This window comes from Podarcis filfolensis (assembly GCF_964270895.1).
Source record: "Podarcis filfolensis genome assembly, chromosome: 2".
NCBI classification, from domain to species: domain Eukaryota; kingdom Metazoa; phylum Chordata; class Lepidosauria; order Squamata; family Lacertidae; genus Podarcis; species Podarcis filfolensis.
Genome location: NC_139605.1, coordinates 10585705 through 10606817, shown reverse-complemented (window position 1 = coordinate 10606817; position 21113 = coordinate 10585705). Strand labels below are relative to the sequence as shown.

General features: G+C 45.2%; 2 protein-coding genes across 9 annotated transcripts in view; both read left to right on the top strand.

Moving 5' to 3' along the window:
* Positions 1 to 9256, top strand: part of LOC310756891 (E3 ubiquitin-protein ligase TRIM39-like) — an 18278-nt gene extending 9022 nt beyond the window's left edge. For 6 of the 7 annotated variants that reach the window (XM_083601814.1, XM_083601812.1, XM_083601813.1 and 3 more), the window contains one exon: positions 1286 to 4217. In XM_083601814.1, coding sequence (XP_083457940.1) covers positions 1286 to 1806 — 521 coding nt within the window. In that variant the 3' untranslated portion in view covers positions 1807 to 4217. Of the gene's footprint in view, positions 1 to 1285; positions 4218 to 9161 lie in introns of those variants that run through there. The other variant, XR_014544988.1, reaches the window with a different exon arrangement.
* Positions 9243 to 21113, top strand: LOC310756896 (tripartite motif-containing protein 10-like). 2 transcript variants are annotated; one of them, XM_083601825.1, is made up of 7 exons: positions 9243 to 9652; positions 11697 to 11792; positions 11959 to 12189; positions 15303 to 15325; positions 16101 to 16219; positions 16345 to 16374; positions 19024 to 21113. In XM_083601825.1, the coding sequence occupies exons 1-7, from the start codon at positions 9251 to 9253 to the stop codon at positions 19542 to 19544; spliced, it is 1422 nt and encodes a 473-aa protein (XP_083457951.1). In that variant the 5' UTR covers positions 9243 to 9250; the 3' UTR covers positions 19545 to 21113. The 2 variants fall into 2 exon arrangements, with proteins under 2 accessions (XP_083457951.1, XP_083457950.1); XM_083601824.1 differs by having other exon boundaries at positions 16345 to 16404.

Below are 21113 nucleotides of genomic sequence, written 5' to 3'. Positions count from 1 at the left end.
TCTTGACTGATTCTGCCTCTCTTTTCTTCATTTCCCTCCCAACAGCATATGTTTCTCTGTTACTTGACACCTGACTGTTACTTGATTGTTATTCTACTGGAATACAACATATATAAGGAAGAAATTTAAAATACAAATAAGCTATTAATACAAATGAGTTAAAAGAATTTAAATCATGTCTACATTACCATGATTAAAATCAACCATTAGCAGGGTCTCAAATTACATAGGAAACACTCTCCAAAATAAAATAAGAATGTATTGAGTTCCTCTTTGTGATTTCCTTGCAGTCACACCTTTGGGTTCTGTGCCTGTGCAGAGCCGAGGGTTGCTATAGAAAGGACCATTTTTGGTGGGGACTCCACTCCATCTTGCAGGCAAATATACTATAAACACAGCAAAATTATATATTTGTTTTTCATTATTATTATTATTATTATTATTATTATTATTATTAATTTATATCCCGCCTTTTCCCCTGACTTATGGAAAAAAATAAGAACAGCTAAAAACATAGGGTGGAAAGCAATAACATAAAACAATCTTATTTTCATTGTTTACCAATTAAAACAATTATATTTAAAAATTGTCCCTGATGTGCTATAAAGTGCTGGATTCAGTCTCTGCACAGCTAGTTTCAAAATGCTTAGATATAAAAATGCAGGTGCATTTTCAGGACAATAAAGAAACTTTAGGATCACTGTTGCCAAGGTCAAAATCTTTTAACTCTTAGTCAGATATACTTTAGCCTCCTTTAGGACAATAAATGCATGTGGTATCATGGTTGTAAGAAAACAATGCTGGAGGTTTGCAAGGGAAGGGAATTTGTTAGGTTACCTAATTTGATTTATTCCCCCTGATTTCAATGTAAGCCTCTGAAAGCCCCAAATAGGCAATTCACACAGAGAGAGTCAAAGGAGGACCATTTTTCTCCTCTTGCCCCCATCAATCTCTCTTCCCCTTCGCTGCATAGAAGAGCTGAGGGAATATTTTCTGGGCTGTTTTGCTTCTTGAAGGGTGACTGAATTGACAGGAGGGACACAATAAAATATGTTGAGTAAAATGGAACAAAAAGAAGTATTTAAAAACCCACAGGGAAGGTATTTATTCTGAGGTTACTCTGGGAGAAAGAGGGGAGTGTCCCAATCCTGAATGGAACGTGAGGAAGTCCCATTTATCAGAGAGGGAATCTGCTTCTTCTTGGTGTTGTTTTGGATCAGGATGTCCGTCTCTGACTCTTGGCTGATTCTGACTCACTTCTCTTTTCCTCATCTTCTCTCAACAGCAAATGTCACTCTGGATCCAGACACAGCCCATCCCAGGCTCATCCTGTCCGAGGATCGGAAAAGCGTGAGATGCGGAGACAAAGAGCAAGACCTGCCCGACAAACTTGAGAGATTCAATTCCTGGCCTTGTGTGCTGGGATATGAGGGATTCACAGCAGGCAGACATTTCTGGGAAGTCACTGTAAATGAGGGAGAGAGGTGGACTTTGGGGGTCGCCAGGAAGTCTGTGCAGAGAAAGGGCTTCTTCCCCTTAAGGCCTGAGGGAGGGGTCTGGGTTGTGGGGAAGTGGTTTGGTGAGTACAGGGCCTTCACATCCCCTGATTACTTTCCTCTGTCCCTGAGTGAGGAGCGCAGGAGGATCCGAGTGACTCTGGACTATGAAGGGGGACGTGTGTCTCTTTCTGACGCTGACTCAGGGGCTGAACTCCACACATTCTCAGGAGCCACGTTCTCTGGGGAGACCCTCCTCCCTTTCTTTTGTCTGTGGGGAAATGAAACCCACCTCAGGATCTCCTGTTAAGAGTAGAATTGACGTCTTTGCAGATGCCCTGTGAGAGGAGTCATTCCAGTCACACTCGGAGGTAACAGCAAAACAAAATCTGGGATTTTCTTTTCCCTCCACTTTCCCAGAATTCCCTCTGCAGTGGAGTCCTTAAAGAGAGGGAAACACTTTAATTGTCCCAATAAACAATCTATTCCTCCAAAGAATGCACTCGCCACCCCCGGCGATCCTGATTCTGTTATTCATGTTCTTCTCATGACAGGACCTCCACCAGCTGTTAAAATGCCCACATTGATTAATAGATTACTGGAGAACAACCCCTCCAGGCACCCTTTGCATCTACAGCTTGTGCATCTCAGGCAGGAAGGAAATAAGAAGACTGTCTGTGAGGCCCCAACTTCCAACCCTTTGCAAATGCAGCCTCCCCATCTCCACACTTCCTCAGAGAGAAATCTCACTGAATCCAGAGTTGATGGGAGTTGTAGTCCAGCAACTTGGCCAAGTCTGCCCTTTATAATCCACATGGTGTCTTCCCTTTGGCCCCCACCCTGGATGTGAGATGTTCCCCCAAAGAGGGTCTTTTCAGTATCTGTGGAACGCCCTCCCACCAGATCACACTTCCCCACACAGCAAGAGGTCTCTCCAAGTCCCACATGTGCAGCACCCGTCCGCCAATAAGGGGGAGAGGTAAGTGTTCAGGGTAGTGGAGATGTCTCCAAGCCTCTTAAGTCTTTCTGCCTAGCAAAGGGAGGAAACAGTTGCCAGGGGTAGCAGGAGGGCTCTCTCAGCCCCTCGAGGGCAGCAGCTAGCATTCTTGTTCTCTCTTTGGTGGCTATTGAGGTGCTTCAGAGAAGGGAGAAGATAGCCCTTCACCTTCCTCCCTGCCCCCTCTCTCCAGATCCACATAAGTCCAACAACCAGGGCAGGAGGGAGTTCAGCACACCAAAGGCCCAGTCTCCCCAGTGCTAATGCCCTTCTACTGTGTCAGGAACATGCTGCAGAATAAACCAGCCTGGCGGGACCCTTTACACAGCAAGGGAAGGAAATCTGCACCTCGGCCCTTTTCCTAATTGGGGACTGTGGGGTTTCATTGCTCCAATGAAGACCACGCTGGGTGCAGTTCTCCAGGGGACCACTTGATGTCAGCGTTCCACCATGAGCAAGGCTCTTGTTATAGTATCCACCAGAGCTTTCCAAACTTTTCACATTTCTGACATGCTTTTTAGACATGCGTCATTTTGCAACACAGCAATTCAGTTTTACTAGCAAACCAGAGGTTAAACCAGGGGTCCTCAAACCATGGCCCACGGGCCACATCCGGCCCACCAGTGTCCTGAACCCGGCCCACCCCCAGGCCACACTGCCTCTAAGCCCAAATCCTCTGTGGGCTGGGTGTGCACCTCTCTGCCCTGCCCACCTCACAGGGCTGTTGTGGGTTGCAAAGGCGGGCAAGTTCCACAGGAGCAGGGTGGGAGGGCCGTGCCAGCTGCTCCTTTCCTCCAGCCCCGCCCCCTCTGCTCCAGCCCCGCCCCCGCCCCGCACAGGTACTTCTGCTGGGCGCAATACCCTGCACGGAGGCTGTTCAGGCTTGCAGTGGGGGCGCAGATGGGAGCCGAGCAGCGCAGCGCCGCCTTGCCCAGTGAGCCAGCCGCCTGCTGCTGCTGCTTCCCTCCGCCGCATCATGGCCAACCGGGCCCATGGTCGTCATGCCGGCACTGGGTATGCAGAGCTGTTCACCTTGCTCCTCCTTTTGGTGCTGGCGACTTCCTAAAGGTGCCTGCTTTGGCATAACCTCTGCAGCGTTCTGTGGTGCCTATTCCTGTGCAAAGGGCTCCAAGCACACTGGCATTTGTGCAGTTAAGTTAGTGAGCTTTGTGAGCTTAGTCAGGTTTCCCGCCCCAAAGGCTGTAATTCCCTGTGTGCTTACCTGGGAGTAAGCCTTATTGAATTCAGTGGGACTTACCTCTGAGCAGGCATGCATATGATTGTATGGATACATTAGGGAAAAAGCGTCTGTGTATTTACTCAGAAGTAACTGCACTGCTTTCAGTGGATTTACTCCCTGGTAGGGATGTCTGAATCCATCCATTTTGGTGTCTTGTTTTTGCAGTCTTACTTTCAGTTCTCCACATTTCCACATTAGTGTTCTTTTAATATATTTTTCAAGAAAAGGTACTCTTGAAAATTTGTCACCATTTTAGTCTGCGTTCCTCCTAAAATGCACTTTTTTTGTATGTTGTTTTTCCTAATACATCCTTGCAAAGCAATTATCTGCAATAGTATGCATAAGGTACTTTCACCAATATGCAAGTTTTGGAGTCACCTTCAAAGGTAGAGAAGCAGGACTGTTTATTTCCACTGTTGGGAATATATGTATCGTATTGTTTTTCCTGTTTTTTGTGCACTACAAATAAAATATGTGCAGTGTGCATAGGAATTCGTTCATAGTCCGGCCCCCAACATTGCCTGAAGGACAGTGAACTGGCCCCCTGTTTAAAAAGTTTGAGGACCCCTGGGTCAAACTAACACCTTTCCAGGAGCGCAGGGGTGTTCGTGTGACACACCTACACACTGCAGCTGACACAGTCAATCACAACGCTCTGGTATATGTGCTGATTGGATCAGATTGCAGCAACAGCAGCTGCCGCTGTCCTTCAGACAAAACAACTTCACAACTTCGGGGTAAATGTTGGTGGTGGTCTTCACGCACCTACTTCTCACGTAAGTCTTCAGTCCATGGGTCGGATATACACACACACAAATTGGTTCAAGGCACAGCCTGGTCCCACAGTCTGGGGTGAGGGCAAGTGGCCTTTTCCTGGCTTAGGACGGGCTCACCATACCTGCCCAGTTCCTACAGACTGGAGGAGTCGCTGCCAGGCCTGGGTTTCCGCTGCTCCCCATAGGAAGGAGGGGCTGGGAGTCTTGCTCCAGGAGGGGCTTTGGTGCTGGGCAGTGACCGAATTCGGACCAGGAGGGTTCGCTTTCCAGTAAGGATGGCCGCCCTATTGTACCCATAAGGAGGATTGGGTAGGATAGGAGGGAAGGGGACCCTTGAACTTGATGGGTGAACATGCCTACAATAGTGCCTGCGTAAGATTATTTTGTACCCTAGGCAAGGCTAACTACTTGCTGCTGAAACAACAGCAGCAGCCCCAAACTTTGCAAGGCTGGGATCAGTCCAGTGCTGTCTCGAGAATAAACAAACTTTGGTTTGGCCTGATCTCGGTGTCAGACTCCTTCTTCTCACAGAGCAATTGACCCTCTGGGGAAGATCCCTGGGGCAAATTTGTTCAACATGCTATGAGGCCAGCGGTGGTGGCCACGGAGAGGCAATAGGATGCTTTCTTGCAGCTACCACTTCCATCACCACTGCTCAGAACAAGTGCTGGCTAATCCTCCTCCCAAGCTTATCAGCTGCAGCGCCGGTGAGAAAAATAGGGACATCCCAGAATCAAATCAAACGCCAGGATGGCTTTTGTAATTTCAGGACTGTGCCTGGAAAATAGGGACACTTGGAGGTTATGTAATTATGACTTTATATACTTTATAAGTTTTGTTTTCTCTCTAGCTGGTTTTTAGTGCTGTATGAATTGTTCGTGATCTTATGCTTTTTATGGTTTTATAGTATTTTATTGGAGTAGCTGTTAGTACAACTTTTCTATTGATGGTTTTAAATCAGTTATATTCCATTTTATTGATATTAATATATGGACAACCCAGAGTATGTAGCACCCTGCTTGTGGTTAACGCTTAGCTGGAATGAAATATTCAATGCAGCAATAGAGAAATTAAAATAATAATTTGTCAGACAAATAAATGATAGGCACAGTGGTATATGGTTACCAAAGCTCTGCCCATGCTCCAGCCCTGATGGCCAGCACTTATATTTCCTCAGCCCAGCCCCCTTGCTCCTCCTTTGGCTGCCTCTGTCCAATCAGCCCGGTTGAAATTCCTATTGGCTGTTTGCTAGAACCAATCATAAAAGATACACCCATTTCCTATTACCTTTTATGGGAGACAAAGAGCTATATTTCCTTCTATCCAAAATTGCAAACAAGTAGCCATATATCTTACATTTGCTTCGACAAGGCACCTTAATTACCAGATCACCTTTTGCCCTTGTTGCCCCTCCATTCCAAAATAGATGGCTAAAACAGATGGCTCATGGTCTTACATTTTGTCTTAAACAGAGGTCTTGGGTTCACATTCTCACACACCATCAATGAAATAAGAATCTAACATAAGAATCTAACATTTCTTACTTTCTAAATCCTTTGCATAATTACATTTAAGCCAACAAATCTCATACATTAACATAGATAGCTTTTTAGAATAAAAGGCCTTTGCAAAGTAAAACTCTTCAGTTTACACCCCCCTTTCCCGGCCAGCTGCTTTTCCCATTAGCTCTTGCCCTTTGACCTTAGGAAAATGTGGCTAGTCTCTAACGGGAGGCACATGGTATTATTTTCTGTTAAACAATAAATCCTACTATTTTAATTAGTGTTTTTGCAGCTTGATTATATTCTGTAATATGTAGGGTCAGTGTAACCTTTGCTCCCAGCCTATAATTCCCTTTTACAACTTTGAGAATTTTGGATCCTGCTATAAATCAGGGGGGCCCTTGTCCAGGAGGATAAACATCTGCCAAAGTCCTTAGCCAGCTGGTTTTCTGCCTGGCATAAAACATTTGCAAATCTTTAAACTCATTTTAAAATACAGGCCTTGATCAGATGCCTCAAGTACATAGTTATTTGGGTGGTATATGAAAGCCAAAAAGATGAAACGGTATTAAAGAAAAGCTCCAAAACCTCCCTTGCAGGCTGTTGAGGGGCCCCTCTATACTGGAGGACATTTGCGGGTGTGTACTGCAGCGTATCATTGATGCAGTTATAGTGCACCAGTCATGGATTGGCGCTAAACCACCCACACATCCACACTGCTTAAGAATTATTTTGCAATAATTCCAGAATTTTACCCCATTATTGCCATTTGGAGGAGGACTCTTGGAATGTCATGGAACTAAAGGGGACAAAACCCCTCCCCCATCAAACAACATATCTGGTATGAAAATTTTTTGGATTTCAGCAGGACGTATCAGAACACGGGCTGATCAGAAATGAAGCAGTTATGAAGACTGCAAACCTTTGTAGGCATAGATAGTATTGAAACTGGGATTCCATATGAGTTCCTAGATAGCATCATGTGCAGAAATAATAACAATTTATTATGTAAATAATAATTTACATAATAAAAATAATGCATATATAAGCCCTGGGAGTGTTTGCATTTTGTGTTGGAGTGGGATGATAGCTGAGAGGTTCAACTCTGGGCGAATGTGGGCTGAAGGAGCATCTCTACCCCCATCGTTCTGCCCGGACACTGAGGTCCAGTGCCGAGGGCCTTCTGGCAGTTCCCTCGCTGCGAGAAGCCAAGTTACAGGGAACCAGGCAGAGGGCCGTTTTGGTAGTGGCACCCGCCCTGTGGAACGCCCTCCCACCAGATGTCAAAGAGAAAAACAACTACCAGACTTTTAGAAGACCTCTGAAGGCAGCCCTGTTTAGGGAAGCTTTTAATGTTTAATAGGTTATTGTATTTTAATATTCTGTTGGTAGCCACCCAGAGTTTTATGAATCACCTTCTTGGGAAGAATCTGTATAGAATTTAGGAGACATATAAAAATTTGCTGGAAAGGAAAATACACCTATGGCTCCTATTGAGGCCATTACAATCAAGACAGTGAATAAGGATAGACAGTGGGTAACTTACAGGAAATTGTACTTTACGGGGGGGAACCTAAATTGAAGATGTAAGGAGCCATGTTACGGATTGGTTACTATAGGTAAAGGTAAAGGGACCCCTGACCATTAGGTCCAGTCATGGCCAACTCTGGGGTTGCGGCGCTCATCTCGCTTTGCTGGCCGAGGGAGCCGGCGTACAGCTTCCGGTCATGTGGCCAGCATGACTAAGCCGCTTCTGGCGAACCAGAGCAGCACACGGAAATGCTGTTTACCTTCCCACTGCAGCGGTACCTATTTATCTACTTGCAATTTGACGTGCTTTCGAACTGCTAGGTTGGCAGGAGCAGGGACCGAGCAACAGGAGCTCACCCCGTCGTGGGGATTCATAGAATCATAGAGTTGGAAGAGACCACAAGGGCCATCGAGTCCAACCCCCTGCCAAGCAGGAAACACCATCAGAGCACTCCTGACATATGGTTGTCAAGCCTGTGCTTAAAGACCTCCAAAGAAGGAGACTCCACCACACTCCTTGGCAGCAAATTCCACTGTCGAACAGCTCTTACTGTCAGGAAGTTCTTCCTAATGTTTAGGTGGAATCTTCTTTCTTGTAATTTGGATCCATTGCTCCGTGTCCGCTTCTCTGGAGCAGCAGAAAACAACCTTTCTCCCTCCTCTATGTGACATCCTTTTATATATTTGAACATGGCTATCATATCACCCCTTAACCTCCTCTTCTCCAGGCTAAACATGCCCAGCTCCCTTAGTCGTTCCTCATAAGGCATCGTTTCCAGGCCTTTGACCATTTTGGTTGCCCTCCTCTGGACACGTTCCAGTTTGTCAGTGTCCTTCTTGAACTGTGGTGCCCAGAACTGGACACAGTACTCCAGGTGAGGTCTGACCAGAGCAGAATACCGTGGCACTATTACTTCCCTTGATCTAGATGCTATACTCCTATTGATGCAGCCCAGAATTGCATTGGCTTTTTTAGCTGCCGCGTCACACTGTTGGCTCATGTCAAGTTTGTGGTCAACCAAGACTCCTAGATCCTTTCCACATGTACTGCTCTCAAGCCAGGTGTCACCCATCTTGTATTTGTGCCTCTCATTTTTTTTGCCCAAGTGCAATACTTTACATTTCTCCCTGTTAAAATTCATCTTGTTGATTCAAACCGCCAACCTTCTTATTGGCAGGTCCTAGGCTCTGTGGTTTAACGCACAGCGCCACCCACGTCCCTATAACTGCTAGGTAGGCTTGTCTAAATAAGAATGCCATCAACTGGCACTGAAACTAATACTGTGAAGGCGCCTTCCCCCTATCAACATGCAGGAGGTTCCACAAGTATCTCTGCCATCACACTAAACATTTGAGTTCTTACATATACAGTGTGGGTATTATGTTGCACCTGTAAAAGTGTCAATTCCACTGATCAGAGTGTTCTAGTGGACCCATATGGGTAAGGTGATATTTTAGGTGAAGGAGTGTGGAAAATGAGTTTTGGTTTTGGTTTTATAGATGAGTTTCAGGCAGTGGGACCAATTGTGGAGGCTTCATTGCATAAGAAAGTGAAATGCAGAGTTAGTTTCTCTGGAAGGATGTGGAAATGCTTAATGCTGAACAGCTTTTACCTTACAGACATTTTTTCATTCCCCAGTCCCTTCACATTCTACTGCCATCCTGCAGCCGCCTCTCATCTCAACAAAGCCAGACACTCTTGATCCGTCATGGCCTCAGCACCACCATCCACGAACATAGAAGAGGAAGTCTTGTGCCCCATCTGCAAGGACCTCCTGACAGACCCCGTGACCTTGAACTGTGGCCACAACTTCTGCCAAGGCTGCATCACCAAGCACTGTGAGGTACAGGATGAAATTGACATGGGGGACTGCAACTGTCCCGTCTGCATGGACAAGATCCGGAACAGGAATTTCCGCCCCAATTGGCAGCTGGCAAATGTAGTAGAAAGAATAAAACTCCAGAGAAAGGAACTATGTGAGAAGCATAAAGAAAAACTCCACCTGTTCTGCAAACAAGATGCAGAATTGGTGTGTTTGGTTTGTGAGCGATGCCCAGAGCATAAATCACACACTGTGGTTCTCAAGGAAGAGGCTGCCCAGGAATACAAGGTAGGATGTTTTTTTGACACTTGCTAACACAATCCTTTCATATCTGTATGTGTGCATGTGCAAAATATGCTTTCAACATAGCTGCAATGCAAACAAAAATTGCTAATCTGCACCTAAATGAGAATCAAAAATAGGGGCCCATCTCTGTGCTATTCAAAACAAAACAAAAACTTTGTTCTGCTTCAAAATGAACTTTTTAAAATGTGTTTTTGTTTTTAAGAGCACATTTTTTTGCACTTGTGGAAAAGGGCTCCTGTGTTGTAGTAGTAGTAGTAATGCTGTGTAGCTTTTAAAAGTTGATATTTTATTTAAAAATTGTCAAATATAAAGCAGTAAATCGATACAAAAAGAAAAAAGAAAAGAAAACACAACTGTGTAGAGGGGGAAAACATTATATAAATATATACAAAAATACCCTAACCCATATGTATGTATGTATGTATGTATGTATGCATGCATGCAGTAAGAGTAATGAAATGGAAGTTCTCATATGAATCTTTATTTTAAAATGTACAGCAAAAAACCAAGAAACTCCCAGAACTGCTATATTATTATTATTATTATTATTATTTATTATTATATTAAATTTGTATACCACCCTTCATCCGTAGATCTCATGGCAGTCCACAACTTCAAATTACAATATAAAACCCACAAAATATCAAAACAAGAACAACAAACAAATAATCCCCCCTTACACAACACATTTAAAAAGGCATGTCAATCAGCCCAAGGCCTGGTTGAAGAGGAACCTTTCCACCTGGAACCTGCAGAGAGCCTTCCACAGACGGGGAGCCACTGCAGAAAAGGCCCGTTCTCATGCTGCCACCCTCCAGACCTCTCGAGGAGGAGGCTCATTAGGAAGGACCTCAGAAGATGATCTCAGGGTCTAGGTAGGTTCATATGGAAAGAGGCGGTCCTTGAGGTATTGCAGTCCTGAGCCGTGTGAGACTTTATAGGTCAAAACCAGCACTTTGAATTGGGCCCAGAAACTACCGTAATTGGTAGTCAGTGCAGTCAGGCCAGGATTAGCGTAATATGCTCAAAACGTCATGCCATGGTGAGTAACCTGGCTGCCCTGCACTAGCTGAAGTTTCTGGATCATCTTCAGAGACAGCCTTACATATACAGTGGTGCCTCGCAAGACAAAAAGAATCCGTTCCACAATTCTCTTCGTCTAGCGGTTTTTTCGTCTTGCGAAGCAAGCCCATTAGCGGCTAAGCGGATTAGCGCTATTAGCGATTTAGCGGCTTAGCGGCTATTAAAGGCTTAGCGGCTAAGCTGTTAAAAGGCTATTAACGGCTTAGCGGCTTTGAAAAAGGGGGGGAAGCGGGGGGAAATGGCGAGACTCGCAAGACGTTTTCGTCTTGCGAAGCAAGCCCATAGGGAAATTCGTCTTGCGAAGCGCCTCCGAAACGGAAAACCCTTTCGTCTAGCGGGTTTTTCGTCTTGCGAGGCATTCGTCTTGCGGGGCACCACTGTGCATTGCAGTAATCTAACCTTGAGGTTACCAGAGCATAGACAACAGTAGTTAGGCTGTCCCTGTCCAGAGAAGGGTGCAGCTGGGCCACCAGCCGAAGATGATGGAAGGCACTCTGGGCCACTGAGGCCACCTGAGCATCAAGTGACAAGCAAAGGATCCAGGAGTACCCCCAATCTACGTATCCACTCCTTCAGAGGAAGTGAAGCCCCCTCAAGAGCAGGCCTCTGCCATGTGCACCTTACCCGGCCTGCTCCACCTCCCACACCACACCTTCCCCACCTGGCTCTCTTCTGCTCCCTCTTTCAAGGCACATCCCAAAGAGATCCCTGGTTTACACACAATCAAGATAAAAACAGTTCAAAATAATAATAACAATAATAATTATTTTATAACGTTTTAGATAGTTGGGGCCAAAACAACAAGACCAGGGGCAGGTCCTGCAATACTCAGCTGTGACGGTCCAGAAAATCTAATAGTAGGGCCCCAGGCACTAGAAGTAAGCATAATATTAAAGTCAACCCCTGATCCCTAATCAAAACTGAGACTTTGTTTTCTCTTTAGATACTCATCTGTGGTCACCTGGAGCATCTGAGGAAAGAGAGAGAGAATATTCAGACTTATAAAGCAAACATCGGAAAGGAAAGCGATGAACTGCTTGTAAGTGTCACCATTACTACAAAGGGGACATGTACTGGAAGCACCAAGTCATGATGTAGAAATCTTGCAACAGAGAAATCCTGACTGTTTTACCATAACATTTTAAATTAAGGTCTTTCTAAAGACGCTTTCCTCCTCTTTTCCTTCTTCTTCCTGCTTCTTGCAGAAATTAATAAAAACTGAGAGGCAGAAGACCATGCAGAGGTTCAGACAACTGCACCAGTTTCTGGAAGAACAAGAAAAGCGTCTGCTGGATGAAATAGAAGAAATGGAGAAGGAGATCACAAGAAGAAGGGAGGAGCACCTGGCTAGACTCTCCCAGGAACTCTCCTCTCTTGAAAGGAGCATCCGGGAGATGGAGGAGAAGAGTCAGCAGCCAGTGAGTGAACTCCTGCAGGTGAGACTGTGGCAGGAACAGCCCAAAGTTCCTCTCTCAGGGTTTAACCACACTTACCTTTTGCTGCACTCTTTCCAGGCACAGGGCAGTGCTTTCCCAGTCCCTACCCAAGCTTTTCTCCTAAGAAAGAAGAGGAGAGCGTTAAATACATACATCTAATTCACAGGTCTGAAAGAGCCACAAAAGGTAGACCTCCAAAGAGATTTGCTGATGAATTTGCTAAAGCGGCAAAAGCTGTAACTGCTGTTAATAGCTCCAAGAAGGTATTTGAACCTTCAAGCTTCCAAGAGGTCCAGGCTTTGGACCGAAGGATGCTGAGCCATGGTTAACTGCCATGAAGACTGAGCTTGATTCCTTAGAGCGGAACAAAACATGGGAGCTAGTTCCAACAGTTCCAGGGATGAAACTGCTTGGAAGCAAATGGGTATTCAAAGCAAAAACAGATCAAAACGGCAAGGTAGTCAGGCACAAAGCCAGATTGGTAGCCAGAGGTTTCTCACAGATACCAGGAGAAGACTACCACGAGACCTACTCACCCACCGTGAGATAGGAGAGCTTTGGCTTATGCTCAGACTTGCTGCAGAAGAGAATCCACATGTTTCTCATCACAATGTGAATACAGCATTTTTGTACGGAACCTTAGGTGAATCACTTTATATGCTTCCACCTGATGGCGTACAGGTAAAACAGGGATTTGTTTGTTCTCTAAAGAAGTCCCTATATGGTCTCAAGCAAAGTGCACGATGCTGGCACTCTAAACTCACTGAAGTGTTGTTTCTCTAGGTTTTCAGCAAGGTAAAGCTGATCCATGTGTATTTGTCAAAAAGGAAGGGCAAAAGAAGCTGTATTGCTTGTTTTATGTTGATGATATTCTTTTCTTTTGGAAGGATGTCAATAGCGCCCTAGCTCAACTGAAGGAGCACTTTGACATGAAAGATCTATCTTTGGAAATAGAGAGAGACCAAGATAGCAATATTCTAGTACCAGTCACAGAAAATTGCTGATGTGTTAACCAAACTAAACCTGATGGATGCTAACCCTGTAGACACACCGATGACAACAAGTTATCAGGTAGATGATACTGAAGAAGCATTTTCTGACACAACACTGTACAGAAGTGTGCTAGGCAAACTAAACTTCATTGCCAGATGTTCAAGACCTGACATTGCAGTTAGTACTAATTTGCTAAGCAGACAAGTCAACAATCCTACTGTTAAGGATTGGAAAGCTCTGAAACGCATACCACACTATTTGAAAGGCACTATGCACTACAGACTGAGATTTAACAATCAGAAGTCTGGAGGTCTTGAGATATATGCTGATGCAAGTTTTGGAAGTGACACTACAGACAGGAAAAGCACGTATGGAGTTTGCTATATGTACAACCAGGGTCTATTTGATTGGCTATGCAAGACGCAAACAACAGTAAGCTTAAGTACTTGTGAAGCTGAACTGAATGCACTGTCTTATTCACTTGTGGATTGTGAATGGTTATTACAATTGTGTAAAGACATGACAATTCCTTTCAAGTGTCCAATCCAGGTTTATCAGGACAACAAAGCATGTTTGGCTTTGCTGACTTCTGAAGGTTGTAAGCAAAGCACGAAGCACTTGCAATTGAAGCTGCAACATGCTAGGGAATGTGTTCAGAAAGGACTCGTAACGGTGTCCTACATGCCAGTTAATGAAATTCCTGCTGATTTATTGTCCAAGGTTGTTCCGAAGGATCAACACGGTACCTATGTACAGAAATTGGGTTTGTACTGAGATTGTACATAACACACTGCCCAGTGGTGTTCACAGAAAGGGGGAGGATGTTAGTTTCTGTTTGTCACTGAGCAGTGCTTTTGGAGTCACAGGACTCTGTTTACATTCCAGGGATTCCAGGCTATTGGAAGTCTCACGGGAGACAGGTTTCCTGTTCTTTGTTCCATTGTTTGTTCAGTTTCCTCTCTGCTCTCATAGGGAGAGGATGTATTTTTTCTTTGCTCTCTGCGTAGCTTAGTAATAAAGTATAGCATGTAGCCATAAATCTCATCACTTCCGCATGCTGTTTTGGATTCTCTGCTGAATGGGATGTGCCTGAGCCTCATCAAAGGCTCAGGTTGTTAATTATCGTCGGGGGCGATTCCGAAGGCTCGGCTGGAGAAAAATTAGCGTTATCAGCTCGGTCGAATACAGATCCCAACAAGGAGGAGGTCAGGTAGAATGGACTGCTGTCAAATGGGGCACAGAGTTGGTGCTTGCATCTCGTAGCAGGAGTATAGCGAAGAGAGGGCAAGGGAGGCCTTAGCCCCAGGCACATGATTTTGAGGGGGTGCGAGCCAGGCACCCCTCACAGGGATCCCACCCTGCCTGGTGCCAGGGGTCTTGCCACCATGCCCCTGCCCCCCCCCACGGAATGGCAGTGTTGGGGGGAGGCACTAGCCAAGGGCTGCATCAGAAACCTGATATGGAAAGGTGAGGTAAGTTAAAATCATCTTGGTTAGATGATCCTTGGAATCCCTTCCAACACTACAATTCTATGATTCTATGAAAATCAAAGAGCAATGCAGTAAGCATGACAATACTGCCAAGGTTTTTGGTTTTGTTTCTTACTCTTCCTCTCTCGGTTGACTTGAGGGAATTGAAAAGCTGACAGAAAAGTATGGATAATTTTATTTGGCAAAGTAAGTGTCCCAGAGTGGATAATGTTAATATGCAAACTGTCCCACAGAAGAGAGGATTGGCAGTACCTGATTTAGCTAAGTAGTGTGAAGCTGTTTAGCTCACTTTGTTAAAGTTAAGGATATCTCAGAAAAAGGAACTCTTTCAGTTGGAACAGTTATCCATAAATTCCCCAATGGCCAAGATAGTAGGGAAATCTGGGAAAGACAGAGGCGATCTCATGAATTTTCATCAGAACATTTAAAATAAAAAAGAACTGAACTTAAGATTGGAAAATAATGGAGAGAAACCAGAACTGTTAGATGCATCCATACCTATCCAAAACTTTGGCATATGCTAGGCAGATTCACCCAAGAGGGCATCCATTGCAGGGGCTGATGGGTCTTCATTACAGGGCCTGTGGTAGGCAGTGAATTCCATTCTGAGTTTCCTCTTTTCCCTTCTAGGATGTTAGAAGAACTGTGCAGAGGTAAGGGGACCCTGCTCAACTCCATTAATATCACTCCCTGAAACTTCACAGGTAAACTGGGAAAGAATATAATATGAAGATAATAAAGAGGAATAGAAATGAAATGAATAATAATGATAATACTTCACAGTATCTAGATTTGCCACACCAACAGCAAACTCTGTGATGGCTGCCTCACTCAGTCCCACACAGACACCTGTCCCATGGACCATCTGTGGAACTATTCCACAGAGTCCCACACAGTTACCTGTCACCTGTGGGGCTAAAAACGGGGAGCAGAAGTTGGGGTGTCTACCATGTTCCTGAACATATCCAAGTTGCAATATATAACTTCAAGGTGTCACTTGATGTTGTCGTTTAGTCGTGTCTGACTCTTTGTGACCCCATGGACCAGAGCAGGCCAGGATAGAAGGAACATTTCACTTTTGTCAACAACAGCAGCCATCTTTATCTCCTGCAAATATTTCTTGCATGTTGTAGGCAATGCAGCTGAAATGGAAAAAAAACTGAGCAGGGTGGAATCACTTCACTTTATTTTATTTCTCCATTTGAGTGGATGTAAGTGAAGAGATTCAGACAAAGGGCTGCTCCTTTGGCCCTCAGTTGTGTGGCTTTGGAGTCCCTAGTAAGGAGGAATCTTCCCCCCTCTGTGACTCCATTCCTCTCCCTCTCCCTCTTGACTTTTTACAGTTTCTTTCCTCCTCTCAATTCCTTTCTTTTGCTGCACTCAGAAATTCTGGATTTGAAAAAGGTTAGCATGTATTTTTCCCATCAGGTGTGAGCGAAGGGGGACATCTGAAAATCCACTGACTTCCCCACTAGAATTGAAGAGGAAATTCTCAACATTCAGGGCTGCAAATCCCTTTCTATATGTTGAGATGGACAAAATAAAAGGTAATGAAGAATGGCTGCAGGGATTTTATTAGTCCAAAATATGTTATGAAGTGAAATTTTTCTTGCAAAATTATTTGAGTTATAAAAGTCTATTTCTCAAACTTTATATTACTTTGCTTTTTCAGATGCTCTGTTACCCAGATTGCTTCAGAAAGGTAAATTTTGGGTTAAGGATCAAATTCAAGGTGGGGTTGGGGACTGGTATTTTATAATTGGACTGTTAATTGCCTCTTTTGCTCTATTCTAATAAAATGAGTAGTCCACATACCCAAACCACCATGTTTATTTGAATGTAATGTGCACCGTTATGGTCAAATTACATTGCAGAAATTAGGGTGCCCATTACGTTTGATTGCACATTTACATTCACCCGCAAATACTTTTTTTTGTTTCAAGGTGTTGAAAATTGAGGTGCACATTAGATCTGATAGCGCATTAAATTCACGTAAATATGGTACCTGAATTTATCTATGAGTAGCAACTTCAGTCTTCTCCATTCATCCAGGAGGTTTTCCCTTTTGCATTTCCCCCGTCTTCTAATTTGTTGGTTTTAATTGTGCTGATTATTTACCAACAGGGTAATTGCACACAGAGCTGCCCGCTAATCCCCTGTTCAACAGGGACCCTCAATATCTCATTAGATTCTGGAACTCACTAGGCACGGATTCCTGTCAGCTTCTTAAATATATATTTTTTAAAATTAGTCCTGCAAACCTACTCCAGGCCACACATCCCACCGGCAGCCCCTTGGCCCGCCAGGTGGGGGTGGGCCGAGCACACAGTTACCTGGTGCGAACGGGTGAGCAGGAATTCTTTCCATTGTTCTACTGAAGTACATCGTATATAAGCATCAAGAAATGTAATATACAAATAAGCTATTAACAAAGAATGACTTAACAGAATTAAAATCAAGTTTAGATTACCATGATTAAAAGGTTTTGTTGGCCATGGCTGTGTCGGGAAGGTTGATGGTTCGGGGGGTAATCTTCCCCCCCCCCCCAGTGGTGTCGCATCGGGAGGGCGGGGGGTCATGCCCTGGGTTCCATGCTTGCGGGGGTGACAAGAAGGAGGATCCTCTGTTTGCAGCTGCAGTCATGTAGCACCCTGCTTGTGGTTAACGCTTAGCTGGAATGAAATATTCAACGCAGCAATAGAGAAATTAAAATAATAATTTATTTGTCAGACAAATAAATGAGAGACACAGTGGTATATGATTACCAAAGCTCTGTCCACTCCAGCCCTGATGGCCAGCACTTATATTCCCTCAGCCCAGCCCCCTTGCTCCTCCTTTGGCTGCCTCTGTCCAATCAGCCTGGTTGAAATTCCTATTGGCTGTTTGCTAGAACCAATCATAAAAGATACACCCATTTCCTATTACCTTTTATGGGAGACAAAGAGCTATATTTCCTTCTATCTATAAATGGCAAATAAGTAGTCATATATCTTACATTTGCCTCAACAAGGCACCTTAATTACCAGCTCACCTCTTGCCCTCCTTGCCCTATTGCCCTCCAAAACAGATGGCTAATGGTTTTAAATTTTTATTTTAAACAGAGGTCAGAGATCTTGGGTTCACATTCTCACGCATCATCAATGAAAGATCTCCTTTGGAGGTCTTTAAGCAGAGGCTTGACAACCATATGTCAGGAGTGCTCTGATGGTGTTTCCTGCTTGGCAGGGGGTTGGACTCGATGGCCCTTGTGGTCTCTTCCAACTATATGATTCTATGATTCTATGAAATAAGAATCTAACATAAGAATCTAACATTTCTTACTTTCTAAATCCTTTGCATAATTACATTTAAGCCAATATATTTCATACATAACATATATAGATTTTAGAAGCAAAGGCCTTTTCAAAGTAAAAACTTCTTCAGTTTACAACCCCTTTCCTGGCCAGCTGCTTTTCCCATTAGCTCTTGCCCTTTAACCTGTGGCTCAAGTCTCTAATGGAAGACACATGGTATTATATTTTGTTAAACAATGAGTGCTTTTGCAGCTTGATTGTATTCTGTAGGGTCAGTAACCTAGTAACCTTTGCTCTCAGCCTGTAATTCCCTTTTTACAACTTTGAGAATTTTGGTTCCTGCTATAAATCAGGGGGGCCCTTGTCCAGGAAGATAAACATATGCCAAACCCAGCTGGTCTTCTGCCTGGCATAAAAACATCTTTAAGCTTATTTTTAAAATACAGGCCTTGATCAGATGCCTCAGTCACTGTTGCCAAGGTCAAAATCTTTTAACTCTTAGTCATGTAGACTTTAGCCTCCTTTAGGACAACAAATGTGTGTGTAGTGGTATCATGGTTGTAAGAAAACAATGCTGGAGGTTCGCACAGGAAGGGAACTTGTTAGGTTGTCTCATTTGATTTATTCCCTCTTATTTCACTGTAAGCCTCTGAAAGCCCCAAATGGGCAATTCACACAGAGAGATTCAAAGGAGGACCATTTTTCTCCTCTTGCCCCCATCCATCCCTCCTCCCCTTCACTGCATAGAAGAGCTGAGGGAATATTTTCTGGGCTGTTTTGCTTCTCAAAGGATGACTGAATTGACAGGAGGGACACAATGAAATCTGTTGAGTAAAATGGCACAAAAAGAAGAAGATAAAAACCCACAGGGATGTATTTATTCTGAGGTTAGTCTGGGAGAAAGAGGGGAGTGTTCCAATCCTGAATGGAACGTGAGGAAGTCCCATTTATCTGAGAGGGAATCTGCTTCTTCTTGGTGTTATTCTGGATCAGGATGTCCATCTCTGACTCTTGGCTGATTCTGTCTCTCTTCTCTTTCCCTCATCTTCTCTCAACAGCAAATGTCACTCTGGATCCAGACACAGCCCAGCCCAGTCTCATTCTGTCCGAGGATCGGAAAAGCTTGAGAAGGGGAGACAAAGAGGAAGCCCTGCCCCACAATCCTGAGAGATTCAGTGACCAGCCTTGTGTGTTGGGATGTGAGGGATTCACAGCAGGCAGACATTTCTGGGAAGTCACTGTGGAAAGTGGGGAAGATTGGGCTTTGGGGGTTGCCAGGAAGTCTGTGGGGAGAAAGGGCTCCTTCTCCTTAAGGCCTGAGAGAGGGGTCTGGGCTGTGGGAAAGTGGAATGGTGAATACAGGGCCTTCACATCCCCTGATTACTTTCCTCTGTCCCTGAGAGAGAAGCCCAGGAGGATCCGAGTGACTCTGGACTATGAAGGGGGACGTGTGTCTCTTTCTGACGCTGACTCAGGGGCTGAACTCCACACATTCTCAGGAGCCTTGTTCTCTGGGGAGACCCTCCTCCCTTTCTTTTGTCTGTGGGGAAATGAAGCCCACCTCAGGATCTCCTGTTAAGAGAATTGACATCTTTGCAGATGCCCAGTGAGAGGAGTCATTCCAGTCACACTTGGAGAAAACGATAAAACAAAATCTGGGATTTTCTTTTCCCTCCACTTTCCCAGAATTCCCTCTGCAGTGGAGTCCTTAAAGAGAGGGAAACACTTTAATTGTCCCAATAAACAATCTATTTCTCCAAAGAATTCACTTGCCACCCCCTGCGATCCTGGTTCTGTTGTTCACCTTCCTCTCATGAAAGGACCTCCACCAGCTGTTAAAATGCCCACATTGATTAATAGATCACTAGAGAACAATCCCTCCAGGCACCTTTTGCAACTAAAGCTTGTGCATCTCAGGCAGGAAGGAAATAAGAAGACTGTCTGTGAGGCCCCAACTTCCAACCCCTTGCAAATGCAGCCTCCCCATCTCCACACTTCCTCAGAGAGAAATCTCACTGAATCCAGTGTTGATGGGAGTTGTAGTCCAGCAACTTGGCCAAGTCTGCCCTTTATAATCCACATGATGTCTTCCCTTTGGCCCCCACCCTGGATGTGAGATGTTCCCCCAAAGAGGGTCTTTTCAGTATCTGTGGAACGCCCTCCCACCAGATCACACTTCCCCACACAGCAAGAGGTCTCTCCAAGTCCCACATGTGCAGCACCCGTCCGCCAATAAGGGGGAGAGGTAAGTGTTCAGGGTAGTGGAGATGTCTCCAAGCCTCTTAAGTCTTTCTGCCTAGCAAAGGGAGGAAACAGTTGCCAGGGGTAGCAGGAGGGCTCTCTCAGCCCCTCGAGGGCAGCAGCTAGCATTCTTGTTCTCTCTTTGGTGGCTATTGAGGTGCTTCAGAGAAGGGAGAAGATAGCCCTTCACCTTCCTCCCTGCCCCCTCTCTCCAGATCCACATAAGTCCAACAACCAGGGCAGGAGGGAGTTCAGCACACCAAAGGCCCAGTCTCCCCAGTGCTAATGCCCTTCTACTGTGTCAGGAACATGCTGCAGAATACACCAGCCTGGAGGGACCCTTTACACAGCAAGGGAAGGAAATCTGCCCCTCGGCCCTTTTCCTAATTAGGGACTGTGGGGTTTCATTCCTCCAATGAAGACCACACTGGGTGCAGTTCTCCAGGGGACCACTTGATGTCAGCGTTCCACCATGAGCAAGGCTCTTGTTATAGTATCCACCAGAGCTTTCCAAACTTTTCACATTTCTGACATGCTTTTTAGACATGCGTCATTTTGCAACACAGCAATTCAGTTTTACTAGCAAACCAGAGGTTAAACCAGGGGTCCTCAAACCATGGCCCACGGGCCACATCCGGCCTGCCAGTGTCCTGAACCCGGCCCACCCCCAGGCCAGACTGCCTCTAAGCCCAAATCCTCTGTGGGCTGGGTGTGCACCTCTCTGTCCTGCCCACCTCACAGGGCTGTTGTGGGTTGCAAAGGCGGGCAAGTTCCACAGGAGCAGGGTGGGAGGGAATCCCGGACGGCCCGTGCCAGCTGCTCCTTTCCTCCAGCTCCGCCCCCTCTGCTAGCCCCGCCCTTCCCCGCACAGGTACTTCTGCTGGCCGCAATACTCGGCACGGAGGCT